We start from the raw sequence: 27121 nt of genomic DNA on the forward strand, positions 1-27121 counted from the left end.
TTTTAACTCTGCATTTGGCTCTGTGTTTCTTATTTAATAAAAACAGAATTACATCTACAAACCCTGAGGCCAGAGAGAGTAAAAGATCCAAGATACCACCTAGTTTTCACCCCATTTCTCTCCTTGGCCTCAGCCTCGGCCTCTCTACTTTAGCAGAGATATTGGTGAACGATTGCTGTGGTTGTATTTCTTTCCTGGGGATGAACTTCCTGTGACCATGGACACTCTCTCTCCATTAAGTCAACAGGCAGCTGGGTATAAAAGGTATAATCTTGGCCGGGTGTGTGACAGTTTGAGGTCTACAAAGCAAGTTCCAGGACAGGCAGGGCTACATGGAGAAACCCCATCTCAAAAATCCAAACCAAAAATAAGTAAATAAATGTTATCATATTAGCAGAAATGATATCCAGATCGACGAAAGTGTCCAGTCAAAGGTTGGACTCATGTTTGTACACATCGTATTTTATTTGAAAAGATGTCTACACTGTATTGGGGACCAACACAGGTGACCAAGACTGCACAGCCTTGTCCCAGCAGGCACTGACTCTGGTGTATAGCTGGGGTTGGACTGTTATTTTTCACAGTGAGGGTGGTGGGATGGAGGTGGGAAGGGAAAGAGAAAAGAAAGAAGAAATGAGCAATGTTTCTAGTTTCAGTCTGGAGTCTGACTGAGGAGAAGGAAGACAATTCACTCACAGGACTCCTGTAATCTGCTTCTCTTAGCCAGCTGATGGAGTATGCAGCCTTCTGGGCCAGCCAGGTTGGGTCAACACACAGGCACATTGGTTTACTTTTCTCCCCATCCTGTGAACTCTTCCTAGGCTAGAGGATGTAAAGACTATATAACCACAGTTTTAACAAAGCATCTGGCCAGGCCAGTGTTGCATACTATGCAGGAGAAGAACTCTATACATCCACTAGAAAAGAAGGATCGAGCTAGATGGCAGAGGCAGGGCGTCCCTGGGGTCTCATTATTTTGATCTTTTCAATTGAACCCACGGAAAGATGTGGTATGTCATGAAGACTGGAAGTATCTTTTATTTTAAAATCAGACCTTTACATCCAGCCACATAAAAGCAATTAAGATTATATGAGATTATTTTTGCTTTCCCTGTCTTTCCTCTAGGCAGAAGGCAGATGTTAGATACTGGTCAGTTTATTTCCTATACCAAAACACACACAGGAGTCTCTTCTGCTTAACCCACAGCAGGACCAAGTTCTGCTCTTGGTCCTACAGCTGCGAAACCTCTGGCATCTTATGACATCCAATTTCAACAACTGGGTTAAGACCTCCACAGTTCAGAAAGAAGCAGCTCATCCGAAGGTTTGAGTCCAGGGAGGTAAGGACATGGCTCCTTAATCTGGGCTTTCCATCACCCAAGAGATGGGGACAGACCTCTGGGCCATCAAGTCATTGTGGTATAGAGATGGTTTAGAGAATTGTAAACAGCAAAGTATCCTCCTGGGAGTGAAGCCACAATGGATGCTTCTGAAATGGTCCAACCAGACTCCCTTAAGAGGCCATTCATCATGCCTGAATTTTAAGTTTACACTTGCAACTCAATGACTCAAAACACTTAAATACAGACCCCACTAGGATGGAATGTGTACATATCAACAGGTCAGCAACTGCAAAAAAAATGCTTCTTTGACGTAACATTGGAGCCAATGACTCCACAGATTCAATAAACATTTCCAGATTCCTCTGCCTCTTAACAGCAGCAGGGAATGACCAGGATGAAGCCATGGTTACAATTGCTAAAGCCAATTGGTGATGCCATCTTGGTTACAAGTCAGTTTATGTAGTTTCACTCCATTTTCTATACATGCTGTCTTTTGAATCATCTATTATAAAATTTATATTAAAAATGTCTGTTTTCCAAAGGCATATGCTTCAAGGGGTCATGGCTTGTCATCTGTCTTTCCTTTGGTACTTCTGACAGTGGAGGAGTCGCCATGGCAGTGGGTGGGGTGGGCATTCCATGGGTCATCTTCCTCCACCAGCAGAGGACGGGGAACAGGGGAAGTTGGAAGCTATCTTGTTTTCTGATGTGTTGGAAGAACAGCCGGATCTGCTCAGCTCTTTAGGGCCTGTGAAAATACAGAGAATTATTACTTCTTTTACTGTGGTCGGGACTAGTCACTCCCTGTCCCATAGTCCCTGAGCCTATTGTCCTTTTCTGTGGTTTCAGTCCCAGAACCCTGCACCTTTATTTCCCAGCTCTTCCCCTCTACACCTAACCCTTCCGTAGGCAGGGTCAGGACTCCAGACATTTCCAAACAAGACTCATTGACAGCTGTATATCAGCGCAGCTCCCAGCCTTAGATGACTCATCCTCTCCTTTCCCCACCCATCATACTTCTCTGTTTTTTCTCTGGCGCTGAGTTAGAACATTGTGAAGGAAGTTTAGCAAGGAGTAAGGCTCTTCCCTCCTAAAGTCAATGCCAGAAAGATATAATGGCCTGACCTATGTGGTGGTAGGGTGTACAGGACAGGTGTGAAGAAGTGATATAAATACAAAAGACCCGCCCCTCCCCCCCCACGTGCAATTCCTCATCAGAACAGGAGCCTGGCACTGTGACAGCTGTTTTTTCCCCAGTGCACCTGCCTTTGGTGGCTGGAGAGAGCAAGGAGATTAAGAAGCAAGTTACAACTTGGTTTGGATTTTCCTTCAAGTTTGGATAGTTGGAAAATAAGATGAGAGATCAAATCTGCTCAGACCTCAAAGGAAGTCAGTCTTGGGCTCTAAAGCTAATGTTGACATCTGTCCCTGGGAAATGGCAGAGGTTGCACCTGTGGAGGTCATGGCTTCCGAAGAAGACCTCGTGCAGAGGAGGTTTCTACGCATGCAGATGTTTGAGTGGTGAGCAGGACTGCCTACATTCACATATCACATGCGGGTAAGAGGTTACTTACGAGAACCTTCCAGAAATTTTCCTCATAACCACAACGATGATCCCTCCAACGAAGCCGATAGCTAACAGGACGCCGACTATGATTCCAACCAGGGTCACGACTGCCAAGCCCTCTGAATGGAAGGAAAAGAACCATGAGTTCCAGGAAGAAACAGATTTAAGCAATAATATGGGCCTGCTGCTCTCAGCAGAGAGTACTCTGAGTCAAGTGCTGAGCCTTTTTCTCTTCTTGATGCCAGGGAGCCAACCCAGGCCTTGAGTGTGCTAGTCAGGTACTGGGCCACCAAGGCCGGCCCCAGCTCTGCTTGATCCCGTCTTGTGAATCAAGAGGTTTCTGAATCTCTGAATTTCTACACATGACGTGCTGGCTTCACTGTTGATGGGCGTGCTTCTTTACAGCTAGTCAATGACAAAAGCCCCAGAAAACTCAGACTAGAAGGCACTTATCTCAACATAACAAAGGCTCTGCATGACAAACCTACAACCAACATTATTATTTAAGTGGGAAAACCTCAAATTATTTCCATACCAATGAAGAAAAAGGATGCCAGCTTGCCATTAAGTAAATACACTCTGTGTGTGTGTGTGCACGTGTGTGTATGTGTGTATGTGTGTATGTGTGTGTGTGTGTGTGTGTGTGTGTGAGAGAGAGAGAGAGAGAGAGAGAGAGAGAGAGAGAGAGAGAGAGAGAGAGAGAGAGAGAGAGAGAGAATATATGATTTATGTAGTACTGGGTCCCATACTATCCAAGTGCTTTACAACTGAACTATGCCCCTCGCCCTATTGCCTTTCAAATCTATGGAATTTCCTTTTCTCTCTTAATAACTAGAAAATTGAAGTTGCTGAGCCTGGCACAGCAGTCCTACAATCCCCGCTGTAAGGATTATGTCCAACACCCGCTACCTGTGGAGATGAGGCAGGGGATTGCAAACTCAGTGTCAGCCCGGGCCACAGAGCTGCCAGCCCGGGCGAGCTTAGTGACACTCTCTTTCAAAGTAAAAGTTCCAAGTGGGCTGGGACTGTTACTTAGTGGTGGAACAATTAGCTTAGCATGCATAAGGTGCTGGGTTTAATTCCCAGCACTTCAAAAAGCAAGGAAGGAAGGGAGGAAGCGCATCGTCTCTCTTTCGGAAGATGGTCCATTCTGTTCTTGTTGACTGAGATCCAAGAAAGGATGGAATTCTCTCAAAAAAAATTAGGTTCAAAGAAACCGTTTTATCTCCCAAAGGAAGACCAAAATCTCATTTACCTTTCTTATCTGTTGTCTGTGTTTCATCAACTGTGTTACCTGGAAAGGGGAAAATGCAGTGATAGAAAAGTATTAGGATTTAATGACTATAATTTAACAGTTGGCAGATGAATTTACCTTAAGTGGAATGTAACAAAACATATGCAAAGAGGGTAATTTCCTCAACAAACCTGCTAGAAGGTTGGGAAGCCAGCTCTGACAGATTGCTGTCTTTGTAACTATTATCAACAATTTTCAACTGTTACTTCCCACCTACAGGTTCTCTGTACTTTTGTACCCATTGGATTTTATCTTATCTGATTTTAAGAGTCAAGGCCACTGAGCCACAGAGCTGTGAAATAAAAGGTTGGGAACTTTGGGACATTAAGTGAGCAAAAGAATGCAGCTGTGGCTACTTCATCTTTTATCAAGATACTGGAAAACATAGAAAGGGTGAAGAAGGTCATCTAAGCATTTCTAGAGCGGATTTCTAATTTGGGAAGAGATAGCTTGGGCTGTGAAGCATCTCCTGCTATCTATTCCTCCGTTCTTTGGTGGTCAGATCAGTCCTTCATGGGGCAGCAGCCTGCCCTACTAGACTGAATGAAAACTGGTCCTTTGTGACCTCCACCCCTGTTCCTTGAGGGTTTCCACCAGCATTCTAGTCCAGCCTGATAGCCACAATACACACACTCTCCACATGAGTTCCTTGTGGAGAGTTTCCCACGACTCCTATTTTAGAATAAAGGTGCTTTACTTAGTTTCTCCCACTATTCATTTTACACACAGAGTCCTTAATTCTGGAGTTAAGGGTGGCTATTTGCCTTGGCTGCAGATGATATCCATGATCCGTTGAGGAACTGGAGGCAAGGGAAGATCAGATGTTCCCCTAAAACCTTAGCTCACAGCTTTCAAAAATAACCTTAGAGCAGTGTTTCTCAACCTGTGGGTCGCAACTCCTTTGAGGTCGAATATCAGATATTTACATTACAATTTATAACAGTAGCAAAATTACAGTTATGAAGTAGAAATGAAGTAATTTAATGGGTAGGGGTCACCACAACATGCAGAACTGTATTAAAGGGTTGCAGCATTAGGAAGGTTGAGAACCACTGCTCTAGAGTCAATAGTTTTCAAAAGAAAAACTGGCTGTGATGTGATATGTATTGGGAGAGCAAGGTTTTCATTCATAGTTCTTGGCTCATGACACCCTCCCTGAAGCAAGCCATATACACTAGAATTCTTCTCCAAGGCAGACTATAGAAGCTTTACTCTCAGGCTAAGGATATAGTGCAGGGATAGAGTGCTAACTTAACATCCTTACATGCCAAGTGCATCTCAGACTTGATCCCCAGCCCTGCACATGTGAGAAAAAAAGTCCTAAGGAAATGTAGTGGATGTGAAACATCCCCAATAGGCTGATGAGTCTGACGCCCCGTTCCTCACCCCCCGCCCCGTCATTGGTGGTATTGTTAGGGAAGCTGTGAAATCTTTAGGGGCCAATGCTTTGCTGGAGGAATTTGGTCACCAAGGGCAGGCTTGAGATTTAGAGCCCAGCTTCAGTTCCGGTCTACACTTTGTCTCCTGTCTGCAGACACAATGTGACTAGCATCCTACCCCTCCTGCCTCCATGCCTTGCCTGCCATGATGGGCCATATTCCTTTGACCTGTAGACCAGACTAAACCCTTCCTCCCTGAAGCTGCTTCTTGTCAGACAGGTCGAGCCAGCAAAGAGGAGAGTAATTCATCCAAACTCTAATCTTCCCCACAGTTTTCCTATCTTGGAACAGACCACAAAGAAATTCTCTCTCCTTTTGTAAATTTGGTTTGGTTTGGTTTTTTGAGACAAGGTTTCTCTGTGTGACAGTCCTGGCTGTCCTGGAACTCACTTTTGTAGACCAGGCTGGCCTCAAACTCACAGAGATCTGTAGGATATAGCTATGATAAGATAAAAGGGTAAATTATTGAATCTACTTTTAAAAAGCAACAACTCGTTTGAGATATTTTACATTGCTATGGATTTTAATTTATTGATACAAATTTAAGGTTAATTTTGTTATACTGTATGTATATTTCTACTCTTGTTTAAGGTACTGTGTTTATGCAATGCATTTAAAATTATAAAATATAATTAAGAAATACAGATTAATAGTCATCTATGATAACCAAACTTATAGTCATGTTAGTTAAGTTTTTTAGGTATACAAAGGTATATTTCAATTAGGTAGGTAATCTTCAAACACTTCAAAGACCTACAGAATGTGGTATTTAAAACATTTTAAGAACTTAGACATTTCTGAACAGTGAGACACGTTTGCTTCTGGCAGCACCAATTACTTCAAAGAGGATGATGGGCATTGAAAAAATGCATTATAGAGTTTGCTTTCTTTGTGGCAAATGTTAGCCACTGGGCAAAAAAGTGCCCTTGCCTCAACTGCTTGACAGGATGCTGTATAAACTGGACATGCAGTACCCATAGGAAGGTGACCACTGAACTTTGCAAGGTGAGATGGTCTTTCAAGTTCCTGCTTCAAAGAAGAAACTGCCAGACACTCTACAAGACATGAACTTAGCCAGAATGAGCAGAACAGCCCTTAAAATTTCCTGCTTCATTGAAAGCTATGCTCTAGGTGTATGGGCTGAAGATAGATACCCCAATGTTATAAAGGAAATTTGGATGACTGTCCAGGCAGAAAGATTTCTCTGTCATTTCTAGAATTATGGAGGTTGCTTGCCATTCACTTCCTGTTTACTCAGGTAATATTGTATCCTTCTGGGGTCTTTTTTTTTTTGGTTTTTCGAGACAGGGTTTCTCTGTGTAGCTTTGCGCCTTTCCTGGAGCTCACTTGGTGGCCCAGGCTGGCCTCGAACTCACAGAGATCCACCTGGCTCTGCTTCCCGAGTGCTGGGATTAAAGGCGTGCGCCACCAACGCCCGGCTCCTTCTGGGGTCTTTGATGGAGTTGAAGACTAGATAGTTATAATTATAATTTCCCTTAGTTGTGATAAAAAGAGAAATTAGATATAAAACTTTAGACTCATAAAACTAGGATAGATAAAATATTTTCTTTAATTTTGCCAAATACAAATGGACTACATATTGTAATTGTAATTCTTGCTTGATAACTGTTTTGTTATATATAAATTTACTATGTTAAAGTTAAAACCTTCCTTTTGGTTAGACAAAAAAGGGTAAGTGCTGTGGGATGTCTTTCTGTATGTTATGAATATGTGTGGTTCCCATTGGATAATAAATACTGTTTTGGCCTATGGCAAAAAAGCTTACAGCCAGGTGGAAAATCCAAGCAGAGATAAGAGAAAAGAGGGGCAAAGTGGAGAGAGATGTGAGCCAAAGGAACAACAAGATACCAGCAGACTGGTAATGCCATGGCCACGTGGCAACATATATATTAATAGGAATGGGTTAATTTAAGATGAAAGAGTTAGTTAGCAAGAAGCTGAAGCCATAGGCCATACAGTTTGTAATTAATATTAACCTCTGAGTGATTATTTTATAAATGGCTGTGGGACTGTGGGGCTGGACAGGACTGAGAAACTTCAGGCCACAGAGACCCACCTGCCTCTGCCTCCAGAGTGCTGAGATTAAGGGCATGTGCCACCACCAGCTGCGTCACCACCCTCTTATCTGTGCCACAGTAAGTTTAAAGACCTTCATTACTACAGAGGGGTCCTGCCCCAAGCACTGGACTCTGGGGAAATGAATGCTGTACAGAGGAGCCAAGAAGAGTCATAACAGGCAGGCCTACCAGGTCCCTGCCCAGTCTGATAGCATAGATTAGACTGCTTGTTCAATCACAGCTCAACATGGCTGTCCATACTTTAATCATACCCCTGCAATGCAATCTCCACAAAAAACAAAAAGGGAGCATCTAGATAGCTGAACACATGGACGATCCCAGAGGGAGTATACCCAGAAGAGGGTGTAGAAGTTAGGCATCTCTCTACCAGTATCCCAGACTAGCTTCTAACTCACTATGCAGCTGAGGCTGACTTTGAACTCCTAATTTTTCTGCCTCCTCCTCTCAGTGCTGGGATTACAAGTATATACCACCATGCCCAACTATTTTTTTTTTTTAATTTTAAAGAATTGCTTATTTATAGAATGTGTTTGTGTGTGTGTGCGTGTGTGTGTGTGTGTGTGTGTGTGTGTGTGTGCACCCATGTGAGTTTTATGTACCTTGTGTCTGCAGTGGCCAGAAGAGGGTGTGGGATCTCCAGGAACTGGAGTTACTGATGGTTACAACTATGTGGTTGCTAGGAGCTGAACCCAGTCCTCTGCAAAAACAGCAAATGTTCTCAAACACTGAGCCATCTCTCCAGCACCCAAGCGCTGGCCTGATAGCAGGAAGGCTCAGCAAGTGGGAAAGGCTGCATTTTTTCTTAATTGGCTGCTGAATCACATTGAAAACGAGAAATCCAAGTTTGCAATGTGTTCTAACACTCCTTATTCTTCCCTTGCTGAGGCTGACTTGGTTCTGCCTGGTAGTTAATGTTAGCATTTCCTTAACAGCTTGCAGCAAGGTTTTCATTCACTTCAAGGCACTTTACAGGATGTAGCTCAGTGGTAGAGTCCTTGCCTAGCCATGAGGAAGGTGCCATATTAGATCCAGAGTACCTTAAAATATCCAACCACTCATATAAATAAACAACCCCCCCCCCCCCACTTGATAAAAACAATAGGAGCAAAATACATATGGCAAGAAAATTAAGACATTAATATGGTTCTGTGTTTTGTTTTGGTTTCTTTTGAGACAAGATCATACTGCACAGCACTGACTTGCCTGGAACTCACTTTGTGGACCAGGCTGCCCTCAAATTCACAGAGCTCTATCTGCCTCTGCCTCCTGAGTGCCTGAATTAAAGCTGTGGACTATCATGCCTGGCCAACATTAATTCTACATTAAGCATGCAGCTCAGTGGGATTAAGTACACTTATCATGTACAACCATCACCTTCATCCATTTACTGAGTGTGTGTGTGTGTGTGTGTGTGTGTGCGCGTGTGCGCGCGCGCACCAGGGCTTGCACCCAGGACCTCAGCCATGTTAGGCAAGCATTCAGCTACTGAACTACATTCTCAAAACATGGATCCTTCCCATTACGCACAAAATGGAATCATTATACATACTAAACAATAACTCTTCAATTACCCCTCCCTTAGCTCCCGGAAGCCATCATTCTGCTGTCTACATCTATTGATTTCAGCCCTTCTAGGTGCCTTGTGCAAGTGGACTCAGACTACATTGTCCTCTGTGCCTGGCTGAACTTGCCTCACCAATGTTGTAGCATGTGTAAGCATTTTTTAAAAAATATTTAATTATTTTTATACACAAGTACACTGTTTGCATGTATGCCTGCATTACAGAAGAGGGCATCAGATCCCATTATAGACAATTGTGAGCCACCATTTGGTCGCTGGAATGAACTCATGACCTCAGGAGGAACAGCTAGTGCTCTTAACCACTGAGCCATCTCTCCAGCACATGTGTAAGAATTTATTTCTCTTTTAAAGCTAAGTAATATTCCACTATGTATACATATTATATTTTTTATCCATCCATTTGTTCATGAATACTGAGTTGCTTCCATGTGTTAAATATTGTGGTATGTACACAGGCATTCAAATGTGAAAGATTTTGTTTTGTTCTTGAGTCAGCATCTCATGTAGCTACTTGCTATTGTTTTGATTTGTCAAATGAAGTCTTACTATGTAGCCCAGGCTAGCCTCTAATTTGCAACCCTTGTGCCTTAGAATGTGAATGTTATGGACATGTACTACCACACCTGGATCTAAAATCATTTTTTAAATCCTTAGAAGTATTGTAGAGTTCTTAAAGTCATGCTGGCAACTGGATCTGGAAGTAGGCATTAAAGAATAACACACAACATTCATTTAGGCACAGTGGTGTATGTAATCATATCACTTGGAAAGTAGAGGCAAGAGAATCAGAAGTTCAAGGCCAGCCTCAGCTACAAAGTCACCAACCTAGATTGCAGGTTGCAGGCACCAACCTAGATAATGCACACAATCCAAAGTCTTGTGGGTCTGACTTACAATAGCCATAAGGTAAAACAGAAAACTTCAGTGTAGAATTGCTACTCGAGTGTCAATACAAGATTCTTTAAAAATTGATATTATTTATTTATCCATTCATTTATTTAGCTGTGTGTATGTGGGCACTGTGCTGTAGTGCCTGCAGAAGACAATTTTCGGGCTTTGATTCCCTCCTTCATGTATGCTCCAGGGATTGAAGTCAGGTGGTCAAGCTTGGCAGCAAGCACCTTCCTGCTGACCTGCTGAGCCATAGGACCTGTCTTACACGAGATGTTTTTTCCTTTTTAAATACTTATTTTACTTTCGTTATGTGTTTGTATTTGTGTGTGGCACCTTAAGAAGACAGAGATGTTGGGTTCCTCAGATCTGGAGCCACATAAGGTCGTGAGATGCTGAGAACTGAACTCTGAAAGTATGTGCTCTTAGCCACTGAGCCACCTCTCCAGGTGCCAACACAAGGTTCTTAACAGGGGGTCAGCAATGCAACAGCGGGAGCCAGTGACTGGTCCTTGCAGGGGGTTGCCACTAGTTATCATTCAAGGTCCAGAGATAGTCCCAGAAAGCCAATAAACAAAAGTTGATATTGAGTTCTGTACCCAGCACACAAAGCCTGGTATGAATTTGTACTCTCATTCCCTCAAGTCCTCTGCTTCTTCTACTGAGGGGTTTCATGGATCATGTAAAAGTGGACCCACCTCTGTTGGGGTGACTTGTTTCCTTATCCGCAGAGTGGCTCGTCACCATTTTGACAGTGGTTGTACTCTTATGTTCTTCGTGACCACGGTCTGGGATGGCTGGGGTTGAGATATCCTCAATGGGAAGCTTTGTTCTACTCTCTCTCTCTGTTGGTACCTGTTGGAAGTGAATGAGGCAAAAGAGAAAATAAAGCCGGAGGTTTGAAATGTACAGTGTCTGTCTTCAAGCAGGAAAGGTTTTAAGGTAGCATACATTCAACAAACACAATTATAAATTCCAGATGGAAACAAACAAACAGGGTGGAGATGGGAATAAAACCAAGTTCAGGCCAGAAATAAACTTTAAATGTTCGCCATGCAGACTTCCTGTTCCTTAGTGCTTTCAAAAACACTGGCTCACTCACACATAATTTTTTCTGTCCCTGGAACTTGAGTAACACTTTCCTCTCTTAACATTGATTTGGCAGAACTGTGTGGAGGAGGAGAGCTCACTATTCCTGATAGCTTGCTTTGTACCAGGCCCTTTAAATACATTCACAATATTCTCAATACACCACAGGCAACTTTCTAAAGTAAATCCAATGAACAAAGCTGAAGAGATTTCATAATGTGAGCTGACTTTCTGCAGGAAAGATTCCTCACAGCCATTCCGTGACAGTGGAAGGCTAGGAAGTGGTTCTGGTTTTATGTGTAAATGTATGTAGGGGTAGGGGGGGTGGACTGTTGTGGAATATCCCTTTACACTGTGTAAAGATGTGTCACTGTGATTGGTTTAATAAAGAGCTGAATGGCCAATAGCTAGGCAGAAGAGGTTAGGCAGGACTTCCAGGCAGAAAGAAAAGAAAGGAGAAGAATCTAGGCATGAGAAAGATGCCAGAGATGGAGAGGAAGCAGGAGGTGCAAGATGGAAGAGAGGTAAAAAGCCAGGAGACAAAACATAGATTAATATAAATGGGCTAATTTAAGTTATAAGAGCTAGTGGGACAAGCCTAAGCTATAGGCCACACTTCCATAATTAATAATAACTAGCTGTATCATTTTTAGTTAGCTGGCATCCCAAAGAAAAATCTATCAACACTATGGTGCCTAATGTGGGGTTTAAATGGCTAAACATAGGGCCTGAGAAAGCTAAGACAAGTTCTTTATAAGGAGCCAAATATAGCTTCCTAGTCCTGCATTCTCTCAGGAGGGTTAGTGCTTAGGGAAATATAGAGGGACAGCTACCCGCTGTTGTCTGTGGGCTGGAACTAGCCACCAGCGCCATGGCCCACGCTGTGGCTGACACAGCAGTTTAAGATTTGTCTCACGTGGTCAGAGAATGCTACAGGTACCTAGTAAATCCAGATCCAGACACAGAAAATCTCTAACAAGGTACAATACATTTAAAAATGTGCTTGGATGCTAAAGAAAGAAAAGAAAATGGGTACAGACTGTCATTTTTAAAAGTTTAAAAATGATGAAGTAAAGTCTTTAAAGATAGAATAAAAGTAATATAAAAAATTAAGCCATATAAGGATGAAAAATATTATAACACAAGGAGTTTGGACCCTATATGGTGCTTTATTAATTTTGAATTTTTAAATGCTAATGAACAGAAAACAGCAGCAGCTGAGATATTGGATGATGAAAGAGACTGCTAAATTAAACCAGCCTATATACTTTAGAGATGTCTTGACTTCAGAATGGAAGTTGGGGAATGTGTTGTGTTGGGGGAGAGGTTGTGCTTTAGTTTCCACAGGAAACAAAAAGCTGTGGATTCCTTCAAAATTAATAAAGATTGGATTTGACTGGGGGAGACCACCTGAGGATCTTGGCTACAGGCATGAGGGAAGAAGCCAGGCAAGACTACAGGGCAGGTGACATGTATGCTGATCCCAATGCATGGGAGCAGCTCTGAGGCTGGAGGAGACACGGTAAATCTTTTTGGCTACAGAATCCTTATGACTTATTATTATATGCCATCCTTTCATACAGCATGGATAGAGGTTTGGTTATACAGTTCAAACAAACATAAAGTTGACAGATACCTTTTACCTGCTCAAACATAAAACAATAAAAAAAATCTTTAACTGACTTGTGCACAATGCACATCCCATACTTGTGTTAATGCAAATATATATGTTGCCTTTCAAAGTTTGTGTTTTCAGAAAAAAAAGGACCAGATACCAGTAACGACAAGTAGGCCAGGTATCTAGCCTCTCAAAATGCCTCTCTTACAATTTCCTCAAAATTCTGCATCCAGAACAACTTCAAAGCTGCTAGCTGAGATGGTCCAGCTTCACAGACTATCCAGCCAAGATTTCAGATAAGCTCCATACTTTCTCATCAAACAGAGAATGGACAACAAATGATACAGTTAGCTCTCCCAGGACTTGATCATTATCCTGAATTTCCTCAGGGTTCTCTTGTTGCACGAATTCTAAAATTGGGTGCCACGTTGGGCACCAGATGTAGTACTAAATCTAATAGTTCTTTTAATAAAAACCTAGAGCCAGATATTGAGGTAAATGCTGAAAGATCAGAGCAACAAAGGAACAAGGCACTGCCATGTCGTACCTCTAGGACTCCTCAGCCTGAAAAGGCTTTAGATCCTGTCTCCTCTCACCTTATAAACCTTTCTCCACCCATCCATATCACATCCTTCTTAGGGCTGGGATTAAAGGTGTATGTGCTTCCCAAGCAAAAGCATAAGATCTCAAGTGCTGGGATTAAAGGCGTTTGATTCCCAAGTACTGGGATTAAAGGTGTATGCTACCATTGCCTGCTCTGTTTTCCCTCCTAGACTGAGTCAATCTCATATAGTCCAGGTGACTTTGAACTCACAGAGATCCAAATGGATCTCTGCCTCCCAAGTGCTAGGATTAAAGGTGTGTGCCACCACTGTGCTGACCTCTATGTTTAATCTACTGGCTTGTTCTGTTCTCTGATCTTCAGGCCAATTTTATCAGGGTACACAATATATCACCACATTTCTGCTTTTTGTCTAAAATAATAAAAGGTTATAAGAAAATATAGCATAAGAAAAACTATATACAATAAGTATATATAATATATACAGTCAAGAATTGCATTAACAATGCCCAGTCCATAAACATTTTTGAAAAATTCAGAGAAAATGCTCCATTATCTATCCTATTTTGTTGAGTCCAAAATGTTGTACCTAATTCACTTTCTATCTTAACTTGTATTACCAACTCCAAACTATCTTTTGATGTCTTTCAAACTTACACACTTTATACCTCTTTAGTGAGTTTCTTTTCTGAATTTGTTAACAAGAAAACTATAATCTTCAACTCCCTCAGAGACCCAAGAAGGAAATAATATTAACTGAGTAATCAGGAAGTGCAAATAAGCCACTTCCAAAAAATCTGAGAATTGACAGAAACAGCTGGCTTCCCTGGACACCCAAGATTCCTCTACAATGTTGGGGCATTCATCTTCAGCCTACAGGACTAGCATATCTGACAGACTTATCTATGAAGTAGGAGTTTTCTAAAGGGCTGTCCTACCTTGTCTTGGCAAATTTCAGCAGTCCTTTCTTTTGTTTCTTGCTTGTCCATTTGGACAGCATACTGTCAGCAGTCAAGGCAAGGGCATTTTCTTGCCCAGTGGCTAACTTTTGCCACAAAGAAAGCAAACTTCATATAGAGTTTCTTTGATGTCCATCATTGCTCTGAAGTAGATTGGTGCTCCCAGGAGCAGACATGTCTCATTGTCATAAGAAAAGAATCTATGTTATTAAAATATCTTAAATGCTATGTGTCTGTAGCTCTCTAAAGTGTTTGACCTTGAAAACATACCTAATATGACAACAAGCTCAATTGTAATAGGTGAATACTAACTTGCATTTCTTTATACCCTAATTAGTTGGTAATAATAACTTTCAAGGTCTAGTAATATGCATTTTATTGTTAAATTAACTATATAGGTACAATACCTTGAACAAGATTAAAAATATATCTGAAGTATTTTCTAACAAAATTAATCTCAAATTTGTATACAATATACAAAAATCCAATCCAATGTAAAATATTTAAAACAAATAGTTTCTGTTTAAAAGTAGATTTGCTAATCTTCCTTTTTGTCTTATCATATCCATATTCTCCCTTTTTTCTTTTTAGAATAGATTAAATAATCTACCCTTTTATCCTATCATTTCTATATCTCTTTTTTAGAGTAGATTTAATAATCTACCTTTTTATCCTATTATTTCTATATAATACATTTCTATATCATCCTCTAAAGATGTCATTGTCCCCAGACAACAAGAAGCAGTCTAGGGAACATGATGCTCACATTCCCAAGAGGTGGGGTAGGTGGTTTTTGATTGTTTGATGGGTTATGGATGTTTGTCATCATTTAGGGTGGTTGGTTACAAATTGTTTCTGGTCATGGTCAGGGAGAAAGCTAAACAAGGGAGATTAAATTCAGGGATCTCTTTCTGAAAAGAAAAAGGGAGACGTAGTATAGAAATGATGGGATAAAGGGTGGATTGTTGAATCTACTTTTGAATAACTACTAGTCTCAAATATTTTACAATGGTATGGATTTTTGTATATTGATACAAACTTAAGATTTATTTTGTTTATATATGTGTGTGTGTGTGTGTGTGTGTTTCTATTCTTATTTAAGGTATTGTATCTATACAGCTCATTTAAAAATGTAATGTAAAGTTCTAGTCCTTGAAAGCTATTAAAGATAATTTTAAAAAAAAGACAGGTTAACAGTTAGTCATCTATGACAATCAAACTTGTAGTCACATTAGGTATGTTTTCGTGGTTAAATCGATATATTGTAGATAAATACATGGTCTCTTCAAACACTTCAGAGATGTACAGAATATGGTATTTAAGATGTTTTGATAACCTAAGGCTTTTCATGACAGTGAGACACACCTGCTCCTGGCTGCACCAATCTGTTTCAAAAAAGGATGATGGACATCAAAGAACCTCCATATGGAGTTTGCTTTCTTTGTGGCAAAAACTAGCCATTTGGGCAAGAAAATGTCCTTGCCTCAACTGCTGACAGTATGCTGTACAAACTGGATAAAGAAGACACAAAAGAGAGCAACTGCAGAACTCTGCCAGGACACGGTAGGACAGTCCTTCAAAAATTTCTGATTCACAATAAAGTCTGTCAGATATTCTAGGCCTCTAGGCCACAGGTGGATGCCCCAACGTTACAGAGGAACCTTGGATGACTGTCCATGCTGCCAGATATATCTGTCCTTTCTTAGTTTTGGAAGTTGTTTGCTCTGCACTTCCTATTTACTCAGATGATACTGTATTCTTCTGGAATCTTTGATGGGGTTGAAAACCAGACAATTATAATTACAGTTTTCCTTAGTCATGATAGAAAGTAAATTAGGTACAAAACTTTGGACTCATCAAAAGAGGATGGATAATAGAGTATTTTCTCTGTATTTGCCAAATACAAATGGACTGGACACCATGAATGTACGTGGTATTTGTTTTTATTGTTTATAGTTTTATTATATTAGAGTTAAAACCTTTCCTTTTTATTTAGACAAAAAGAAGGAAATGTTGTGGAATATTCCTTTACACTATGTAAAGCTGTGTCACTGTGATTGGTGTAATAAAGAGCTGAATGGTCAATAGCCAGGCAGGAAGAAGTTAGGCAGGACTTCCGGACAGAGAGAAAAGAAAAGCTGAATCTAGGCATGAGAGACACTAGAGAAGATGGAGAGGAAACAGGAGGTGCAAGATGAAAGAGAAGTAAAAAGCCATGAGACAAAACAGATTAATATAAATGGGTTAGTTTATATTATAAGAGCTAGTGGGACAATCTTAAGCTATAGTCTGAGCTTTCACAGTACCAGGGCCCACACCACTGACTCTGTGTCATTCTTTGTGAGCTGGCAGCCCCCAAACAAGTCTATCAGCCCAGTGGAAGTGTGTGAATGTGTGTTTGTTGTTTCATGAGACAAGTCTGTCACTGGCCTGGGGCATGCCTATTAGGCTAGGCTAGTTGGCCAGCAAACCTCAGAGATCCACCTTCCTCTGCCTCTCCAGAGCTAGGCTTACAAGTAGGTACCATCACCTCTGGCCTTTACATGGGTTCTAGGGATTGAACTCAGGTGTTGATGCTTGCAAGGCATGCACAGTACTGACTGAGCAGTTTCCCCAGCCCAGTGCTGGCATTTTAACTTTGTCATTGTTCGTCACTGAGGACAGAGTAAAGATCTGGAGGAGGAGACACATAGTGAAGTTGTGTGGTAGCTGGCTTGAGGCTGTCATGCTCTCTCGAGGTGACCCTCTCCCACATCCCCAGAGACCTACCAAAGCTCCTTGAATCCAGTCCTTTGTAGTTCATTTATTTATTTATTCATTTATTTGAAAGAGTCTCATTATGTAGCTCTAGTTGTCCTGGAACTCACCATGTAGACCAGGCTGGCCCATATTTACTGAGATCTGCCTGCTTCTGCCTCCTAGGTATTAAAATTATAGGCATGTGATACTACACTTGGCCTCAGCTCAGGTTTGCAAATACTAAGCTGATTTCTTACTACTTTGAGAAGATGTGGTCTATTGCTCTCAGATTGTCTGTGCCCACCACACCAGCTCTGTTGTCCCTAGATGAGACTTGGATGTACCTTCTGTCATGAGCCACACTATTATTTCTTTGTATGGCAGCTGTTTTCATATATAAGTATACATCATACCCCGGCATGTGACAGCCTGCCTTTGGAGCAAACCCCCCTTTCCCTGGACACTCACCAGAGGTACCTTGCCAGTAGGATCCTTCAGTCCTCCAGTAACACCTGTGGTTGCTATTCCCTCTTCTAGACCTAGGATCTCCATGCCATCTCCTGGACCTGGGGTCACAATATCATCTTCTAGCCCGCCTACAGCCCCTGAAAAAGAAAGGGCAGTCAGGAATGCAGTCTGCAAACGATGTGGGCAAAGCCAATTGGCTGCCTACAGTCACGATTATGTTTCTTATATTGGGTAAAGTGTGGTCCTTTCTGACCTGTCACAGTACCAGGGCCCACACCACTGTCCTTGTGGTGCCTCTGACACACACCATGCCTGGTTGTTTCCACTGAGAAGCAAAGGAAAATGGGATGAAAGTATGGTGAAGCTGCCAGCGAGAGCCGGACAAGAACATGCCTACTCTTCCCTTTTCAAGTAAGGAGCCAGTGCCTTCCCGGCTAATGCATTCAGATGGGCAGAGTATTTCATAGACCAGAAAAACTCCGTAGAAACATCTGAAAAGTTTTCTAGACACACCTGGGTCCATGCTCTGTGCAAACCTACAATTTCCAACAAAATAGATGTATGTTCACATTTTACAATGAAACTCTCAGGGTTAGGTGTGTAGCCCAGCAGGAGAACACATGTTTAGTATCCCCAAGGTGCTGGTCTCAATTCCCAGAACCAAAACATTAATCACTCAAAAAAAATTACATAGGACTAGCAAGATGGCCGAGAAGGTAAAGGTGGTTGCTGCTAAGCCTCATAATCTGAGATCAAACCTGGGGCCCATCTGGTGGAAGGAGAGAACCAACTTTTGCAAGTTGTCCTCTGATGGTCACATGTGTGCCATGGCACGTGCCCCTCCCCCATAAATAAATAAATAAATAAATAAATAAATAAATAAATAAATAAATAAATAAATAAGATGCAATAAAATTTAAAACAACAACGATAAAGCCAATTCTCCATTACTATTTAATTGAGATTGCTGTTCATTTGGATAATTAAGATCACTGACCCACTAACCTCATAGACTGATCTCAACTTCTTTTTTTGAGACAGGGTCTCTCTACATATTGCTGGCTGCCCTGGAACTCACTCTGTAGACTAGGCTGACCTCGAACTCACAGAGATCCACCTGTCTCTGCCTCCTGAGTGCCAGAATTAAATTCATGCACCACCAAATTACATATGGAGTCAACAGTACACTTAAAGATTTTGAAGTACCCACAGGATGCTTCGTACCAAAAGCTAAACGTATTGACCCCACTGCCCTAGCTTGTGTGTGTGTGAGTGTGTAAGCAGGTGTATGCCATGCTGTGTGTGCAGAGGTCAGAGGACAACCTCAGGTGTCAGTTCTCTACTTCCACATTGTTTGAGACACATTGTTTGCCACTGTATACATCAAGTCAGCCGATCTGTGACTTGTGGATTCTCTTGTCTCCGCCTTCCATCTCTTCATAGATGCATGAGAGCTAGAGACGTGCACTACTGCATCTGGCTTTCTGTGGGTTCTGGGGCTTCCAACGCAGGTGGTCATGCTGGCACGACATGCTAGTTAGTTTCTGCCAGCCTGGCACAAACTAGAGTCATGCAGGCAAAGGGAATCTCAAGCTAGGAACTGCCTCTGTCAGACTGGCTGTGTGCATGTCTGTAGGGCATTTTCTGGGTTAAAGGTTGATGTGGGATAGTCTGGTACACTGTGGGTGATGCCACCCCTGGGCAGATAGTCCTGGGTTGTATAAGAAAGCAGACGGAGGCCTACATAGTGAGTTCCTGGCCAGCCAGGGCTACACAGTGAGACCCTGTCTTGTTTTGTTTGTTTGTTTTTCGAAACAGGGTTTCTCTGTGTAGCCCTTGCTGTTCTAGAACTCACAAAGATTCATCTACCTCTGCCTCCCAAGTGCTGGGATTAAAGGTGTGTGCCAAACCGCCAGAAACCCTGTTTAGAAGAAGAGGAGGAGGGAAGAAGGAAGAAGAAAAGAAGGAGGAGGAGGAGGAGAAGGGGAGGAAGAGGGAGATGAAGAAGAGGAGGAGGAGGGGGAGGAGAAGAGAAAGAAGAAAGAAGAAGAAGAAGAAGAAGAAAAGAGGAAGAGTGAGTGAGCCATGGAGAGCAAGCCAGTAAGCAATGGAGCAGTTCTTCTGTCTCTGCTTCAGTTCCAGCCTCTGGGCTTCTGCCTTGAAGCATCCCTTGATGATGGTTATAATCGGTAAGCCAAATAAAGCCTTTCCTCCCCAGATTGTATTTTGGTCAATGTTTGATCACAGCAGCAGAGAGGCAAACTAAGACACATGCTTTACCCACCGACTCATCTCCCCAGTCCTGACCCTGACTTGTCTGCACTCACACTTGGATGAATGACTGGGCATTGGTGGACGGGATGAGGCAGCCACAGGTTGAATTCCTTGGTGGTGGGGTGCCACAGCCTGCATCTATCTTCCCAGACCCCATGGGCTAGAAACTAAACCCCCATATTCATAGGTCAACAGTGTTTGAAGCTGGGACTTTTGGGGGGTAATGAGGATTGGATGAGGTCATCAGGATGGGGTCCCCAAGAAGTGACTGATGGGTTAGTAAGAGGAAGGTAGATCTGAACTGACACTTGCAATCTTACTTTGACGTCTTCTGCAAAGTTAAGACCTTCTGCAAAGCTAAGACCAGCAGATACGGGCACCATGCTCTTGAACTTCCCAGCCTCCAGAGTCATGAGGAGAATAAATGCCTATTCTATACATTACATGGTTGGGGTATTTTGTTACAGCAATGGAAAGTAGATGGACTCAAATGGTGTGAGAGATGACAGTGACCACCTCTAACTGCCTCTATACTAACTACACCAGGGCATCTGCTCTTGATTCACGTGATCCTTTTCACAAGTTATAGCTCTGACTCACTGGCTGTGGGCTTCCTCCCCAGATGGAGCAGCCCTGGAAATGCCATGACTAAATGCAGTTGCGAAAGAAGAGCGTGCATTGGAGGAAAAGGAGGGAGAGATGCTTGGAAAGTGCCTGGAGTAATTAAAGAGCAGATGTTCATCCACGTCTAGGATGTTGCTCTGATGAGCAATCCTTCCTTCGATACTTGATTTCCCCTCTGTTGAGACAGCCCAGCCAGAAGCACGGCTAATAAATATTTGATCATAACTCCACTGCTGCTGCCAACAGGGTGGGAGGCCTCTGGAGGAATGCTGTTCTGTTCCGGAGCCTTCTCCTTGCAGCTGGCCTCATTCCAGTTGCTGATGGACAGCTTCAGATGAGCTACCTAGCATATGAATCCTTCAAAACAAAACAAAACAAACAAACAAAAAAGCCAAACACCCAAAACCAAACAGAAAAAACTGTGTCCTGAGGTAGATTGATTCCCAGGTTTCTGAGAAACCACCATATTGATTTCCAAAGTGGCTGTCAGTTTTGCTCTCCCTCCAGCAACGGAACCTGCACGGGACTGACTTAACCCCTCTCCATATATGTGACACGTGTGTAGCTGGTTCTATCTGTGGGATTCCTGACCGTGGGAGCAGGGCTGTCCTTAACGCTTTAAATGGCTTTTGGGAACCTATTCTCACACTGGCTTGCTTTGCCCCACCTTAATACAGGGGAGGTGCTTAGTCTTAGTGCAACTAGATATGCCATGCTTTGTTGACACCCATGGGAGGCCTGCCCCTTTCTGGACAGAAGCAGAGGGGAGATGGGAAGAAGAAAGGAGAGGAGAGGAGGGAGGGGAAACTGCAGTCAGGATGTAAAATAAATAAATAAGTTTAATTAAAGAAAAACTCATAAATTTAATTTAAAAAAAACCCTCAGGAAAAGCCTTAAAACCTTAAAAACTCAGTGCGTACAAATGGTAGGCCTCCTCTTGTGGTCATTTGCTACTGTGGGCTGAGGTCAAGGATTATGCCTGTGGACTACACAGATGTTTCGTGCCCTTTTTCCAGACAAGTAATCCTTACCTAAAAGCTAAGCATCCCATAGGACATCTTTTTCAATGCATTGGCCACTGGTAAGATGCCCACACTCCCATGAGCAAGCCCCCGCCCATGCTTCTGGAGGCAACCCTGTGAAACTCACAGGGTCTCTCTCTCTCTCTCTCTGTCTGTCTGTCTCTGTCTCTCTGTCTCCCCCCCCACACACACACACACAAAGAAGATATGAAATCAGAAAAGGAGTAGTTTGTTAGTTTGGAAGAGAATGGAGACTAGAAGGACTTGAGAGGGACCAGTAAGAGGTGAATATGGCCAGAATACACTATCACATGCATGAAAATGTCATAATGAAACCCAGGATCATGTACACTTAATACAAGCTAATAGAATACTAATACAATACTAATAGAAAACATTAAAACAACAACAACAAAAAAAAAAAACCTTTATCCCCTGGATTGTATTCAGTTTTTAAAAATCATCAATTGTTAAAAAGTTTCCAGGAATCATTCAGCAAAATCATTTTCCATATGATGTCTCTAACTTAAAACAAGCCTTGCTTTAAAAACAAAAATACTGAATGAAGCTGGCTTCAATCCCTTCATAGAAAGCTCAGTTCACTGAAAGAGTAACTCAATAAAAATTCCTCCTTGTTCTTTCTTCCCCTCAGCCCACAGAGCCAAGTACTGAAGTCTCCCTGAATAGACAAAGCGTGTTTTATGAATGACCGTCAAGATTACGATGCGTGTCTTTTGTCTCTCTGGCCCAGCATTCTTTTTGGCTCCATGGGAAAGTTATCTTTACAAGATTCTCAATTATTTTGGCAGAAGGCTTTCTCTGGTGGAGAGTGTCTCCTAGGCCAGCTGCCGAGTTTCCAGCCAGCAGTTGACATCTCCTTTTCTCTTTTCTTGTGACCTTCAAGCCATGGATTGATGTTTTTGCACTCACATGTCCTCCCTCCTAGGATACACACACCAGCGCATACACATTCAGGATTGCACATCCAGGCTCGCATACAAATGCTTATGTAAGTGGAGAGTGAAAACTCTACAATCACAACCAATGCTCACAGCCTGGCTTCCCAGGAAGTTCTAGAAACATCTGTATCCCTTCCCGGTCACCTGAGTACGCTTTCCTGACATACTCAGCTGCAGCTAGCATGGGAGTGAGAATCAACAGAACTTCTCCACATGAGAGAAATCCATCCCTTGGCATTTTTATTGCCATTCTTTAAAAAGCTAGGTCAGGGAGCTGGAGAGATGGTTTAAGATCCCCGGCTGCTCTTCCAGAGGACTCCAGTTCAATCCTAGCACCCACATGGTAGTTCACAACTGTCTGTAACCTTGGTTGCAGGGGATTTGATGCCCTTTTCTGGCCTCTATGGCCACTGCATGTACTTAATTACAAACAGCCACACATATTAAATAAACAAGTCTCAAAAAATTATTTTTAAAAAGCTAAGCCAAAATCTGAACTCTTTAGGAGGAGATAGCTGAACTAATGTATTTTACATTAAGGTTCTTAAAAAGTTTGGAAGCCAAGAACTTAACTGTGCACCAGAATATTGCACACAGTTTGCAGACTGCTGTAAGCTGCTACATGGGTTCTGGGGAGCCAAACCCAGGTCCTCTGAAAGAGCAGCATGCACTCTTAACCACTGAGCAACATCACCAGACCCTATGAATGATTTTGTCTTTGTGTATAATTCTAATATAACTAAGTCAACTTTCAAATTTATGGGCTGTCAAGATGAGTCAGTTGGTAAAGGTGCTTGCTGCCAAGCCTGACAAGTTGAGTTCCAACCCTGGAACCCACATAGTGGAAGGAGAGAACCCACTCTTTCAAGTTGTCCTCTGGCTTCCATATGCATGCCATGGTATATAATGCATGCCATGGTATATATGCCCCACCCCCAACAAGCAAAAAATAAATATACAAAGATTTGCTGTGGGATGTCTTTCTGTATGTTGTAAATATGTGTTGCTCTGATTGATTAATAAATAAAACTGCATTGGCCTATGGCAAGGCAGCTTAGAGGCAGGCAGGAAATCCAAGCAGATACATGAAGAGAAGAAGAGGACAGGGAGATGCCAACTGCTGCTGAAGAAGCAGCAAGATGCCAGAAGACCGGTAATGCCAAGGCCATGTGACAAATTATAGATTAATAAAAATGGGCTAAGTTATAAGAGCGAGCTAGCAAAAGGCCTGCCATAGGCCATACAATTGGTAATTAATATTAAGCCTCTGAATAATTATTTTATAAGTGGCTATGGGACGGCAGGGCAGGCGGGACCACAGGGCTGGGAGGAACTGGAGAAACCTTCCAGCTACAGATTTTCAATAAATTATTTAAGGGGCTGGAGAGATAGCTCAGCAGTTAACAGTGTTTGCTGCTCATGCAGAGGACCCAGGTTCAGTTCCCATTACCCATATTGGGCAGCTTACAACCACCTGTAACTTCAAATTCCTGGGGATCCCATGTCCTCTCCTGGCCTGAGAGCATCTGCATATACATGACATTCATTCATACACATACACATTAATAAAAATAATAAAAAATAAATCTTAAAAATTATTCAAATAAGGAAATATTTGTGTATAGCACTTCTTTCATATTTTTGTTTGCTTGGAGATGGGATCTCACTATGTAGCTCAGGTTGGCTCTAAACTCCTAAAATCCTCTTGCCTCATCCTTCTAAGTGCTCGATTACAGGTTATCACAATACCTAGCTCTGATATTTGTTTGTTTTTAAAGTTGTAGAATTTGATAGCATGTTAAACTGGATATTGTAGTTGATACAATGTTGCAGTCACAAATCTTTAATAAAAATCTTTTGAATGTGTGTTCAGTCTTTTGATTTCATTTGTATTTCTTTAATTTATGATAACGAGTAGTCCCATCTGGCTGCTGACCAACAATGACATTTTCCTCTTATGATATTCCATCTCTTGAGTTTTCTAGCATACTTTTTGCATTATGAATATATTCTTTGTGGGTCTGGGGAATCAGCTCAGTTGGAAAATACTTATTGTGGAAGCATGGGGAGATTTGAGCACTGATTCCCAGCACCTATATAAAAGCTGAAAATGGAGGTTGGGCAGGTGGCTCAGTGGTTAAAAGCACTTGTTCAGTTCTCAGCACCTACATGACAGCTCACAACTGCCTATAATTCCAGTTCTAGAGGGATCTGATGCCCCCTTCTGGCCTCCATGGTTATTGCACATACATATCACAGACACACAGACACATAAAATAAATACATCTTTTTTAAAAAAACTGAGTATGGTGATACACATTTGTAACCCCAATGCTGGTGGAAGGAAGAGACAGGAGGATCCCTGGAGCTTACAGGCCAGCCAGTGTAGCAGAACTGGAATGCTCCAGGGTCTGTGAGAGACCCTGTCTCAAAAATAGATGGAGAGTACCTGAGGAAGACTCCACACATCAGCCTTATATATGTACAAGTTTTCAGGTATACACACACACACACACACACACAACACACACACACACAGAGAGAGAGAGAGAGAGAGAGAGAGAGAGGATACACTCTTTATATTAGATGCTATAGCCAATTTTTCTACTAGTTGGCATTTGCATCTCTTTTGAAAAAGGCAAGCCCAAGCACAGCCAGTAATCAGACACCTTATTTTCTCTCTCTGACACCATCCTCACAAAGCCTTGCTTGGACTATGTAAATATTCATGTCTATTTCCCTAAGTCTCTGTTTGCATACTTAACAGTTTGATTGTCTGTGTTTACTTGATGTGGTCCATAAAACAGGAATATGTAGGTATGCCTTACATGACAAGATTCAGTGCACAACAACCTCTGTTAGTAAGATTATAATGGAGCTCAAAGGTGGCACCATAGCTGTCAGGTGTCACTGTGCCACACATTCCTCTGTGTTTGCAGGAGGCAGAGTAGAGGGAAGATGTCATATATAAAAGTATGCATGTCTTGGAAAGACAGTCCTTTGCTTTTCTGTTCAAGTAAAGTCAGCAGTCACCATGAAGACAGGAGTCCATGGGGCTAGGAGTGTAGCTCATCTACAGAGTGCTTGCCCAGTATGTCTGGGTTCACACTCTAGTATCACATGTAATAAATCAACAATGCTTGCATGCATGCATGCAACAAAATGAAAAATAACCTTTTTTTCCTGCTGGGTGTGGTGGCTGATGCCTGTAATTTCACAAGTGCTTAGGAGACTGAGGCAGGAAACTTGTGAGTTCAGGATCACCCTGAGCTACAATGTGAAATCCTGTCTCAAAGCAAGCAAGAAAAAAAGCTGTGTAAGGGCTCTTTTCCATGATGCCTCCTGGGCTGACAGCTGTGTCAAGATGAAGCTGAACCTCTCCATCCCAGTTACATGGCTGTCAGAGACTCACTGAAGTGGATGATGAATATAAACTTTGTACTTTCTATGACAAATAAGTGCATGACCACAGAAGTAGCTGCTGACGCTTTGGGTGAAGAGTGGAAGGGTTATGTGGTTGGAATCTGTTGAAATGACTGCTGTGGGATGATCCTTCTGTACACTATGACTATGTATTACTCTCATTTGCTAATAAAATGCTGATTGGCCAGTAGTAAGGCAGGAAGTTAGGTGGGATAATCAAACTGAGGACTGGGATGAAGGACAGAGTTGGGGGAGATGCCAGTGAGCCACCCAAGAAACAAGATGCCAGAGGACTGGTAAAGCCATGGCCACATGGCAATACATGGATAGATAAGTAGAAATGGGTTAATTAAATGTAAGAGCTAGTTAGTAATAAGCCTGAGCAATTGGCCAAGCATTTATAATTAATATAAGCCTCTGTGTGGTAATTTGGGAAGCAGGTGTTGGGTATTTGGAAACAGGCAGATGGGACAGAAAAGTTCTGCCTCCATTTACAAAAAACAAGCCAGGTTTTCCCACAAAGTAAGGTGTCTTGAACCACATCAGAGTGCATCTGCTATTGAATAAGGGGCATTCTTGTTACAGACCAAGGAGAACTGGAGAGAGGAAGTGTGAGTCTGTTAGAGGATGCATGGAAAATGCCAATATGAGTGTTGTCTACTTGGTTATTGTTTAAAACTAACAAACAAAAAAAAAAAAGAGAGAAGAATATTCCTGGACTGACTGATACTACTGTGTCTGGGTGGTTGGTACCCCAAAGCTTTTCAATCTCTCTAAAGAAGATAATGCAGACCAACATGCAGTCTGAAAGCCCTTAACAATGAAGGTAAGAAGCCCAGGTCGAAAGCATCCAAGATCAGCATCTTGTACTCCATGTGTCCTGCAACAGAAATACTGGTGTATTGCTCTGAAGAAAAAAATGAACCAGGAAAGAACTGGGCAGGCCATGGTGGGAGCCAGTGGCTGTCATCACCCTGTGATGTACAGAAACAAACTCACTGGCCAGGAACTGTAGTTGAGAGAGCTCAGCTGCCTCGGCTCTGCTGCTAACATCTCCCAGGAGTAGCCACACAAAGCTAGCTGCCCTAGGGAGCCATACTGTGTTACTTATGAGAGCTTCCTTTGATTTGATGCAGAAACGTGACTCAGAAAGTTAAGTGAAGTTAGGT

General features: G+C 42.2%; 1 protein-coding gene across 2 annotated transcripts in view; it reads right to left on the reverse strand.

The window, feature by feature from the left end:
* Nucleotides 1–435: 435 nt before the first annotated feature.
* Pdpn (podoplanin) overlaps nt 436–27121 on the reverse strand; it is a 45719-nt gene continuing 19033 nt past the window's right edge. The window contains exons 2-6 of one of the 2 annotated variants that reach the window (XM_028880660.2): nt 17651–17787; nt 10914–11070; nt 4166–4204; nt 2918–3029; nt 436–2091 (exon numbers count right to left, since the gene is read on the reverse strand). In XM_028880660.2, the coding sequence (XP_028736493.1) occupies nt 2085–2091; nt 2918–3029; nt 4166–4204; nt 10914–11070; nt 17651–17787 (452 nt within the window). In that variant the 3' untranslated portion in view covers nt 436–2084. Of the gene's footprint in view, nt 2092–2913; nt 3030–4165; nt 4205–10913; nt 11071–17650; nt 17788–27121 lie in introns of those variants that run through there. The other variant, XM_028880661.2, reaches the window with a different exon arrangement.

This window comes from Peromyscus leucopus, chromosome 2, assembly GCF_004664715.2.
Source record: "Peromyscus leucopus breed LL Stock chromosome 2, UCI_PerLeu_2.1, whole genome shotgun sequence".
Classification (NCBI taxonomy): domain Eukaryota; kingdom Metazoa; phylum Chordata; class Mammalia; order Rodentia; family Cricetidae; genus Peromyscus; species Peromyscus leucopus.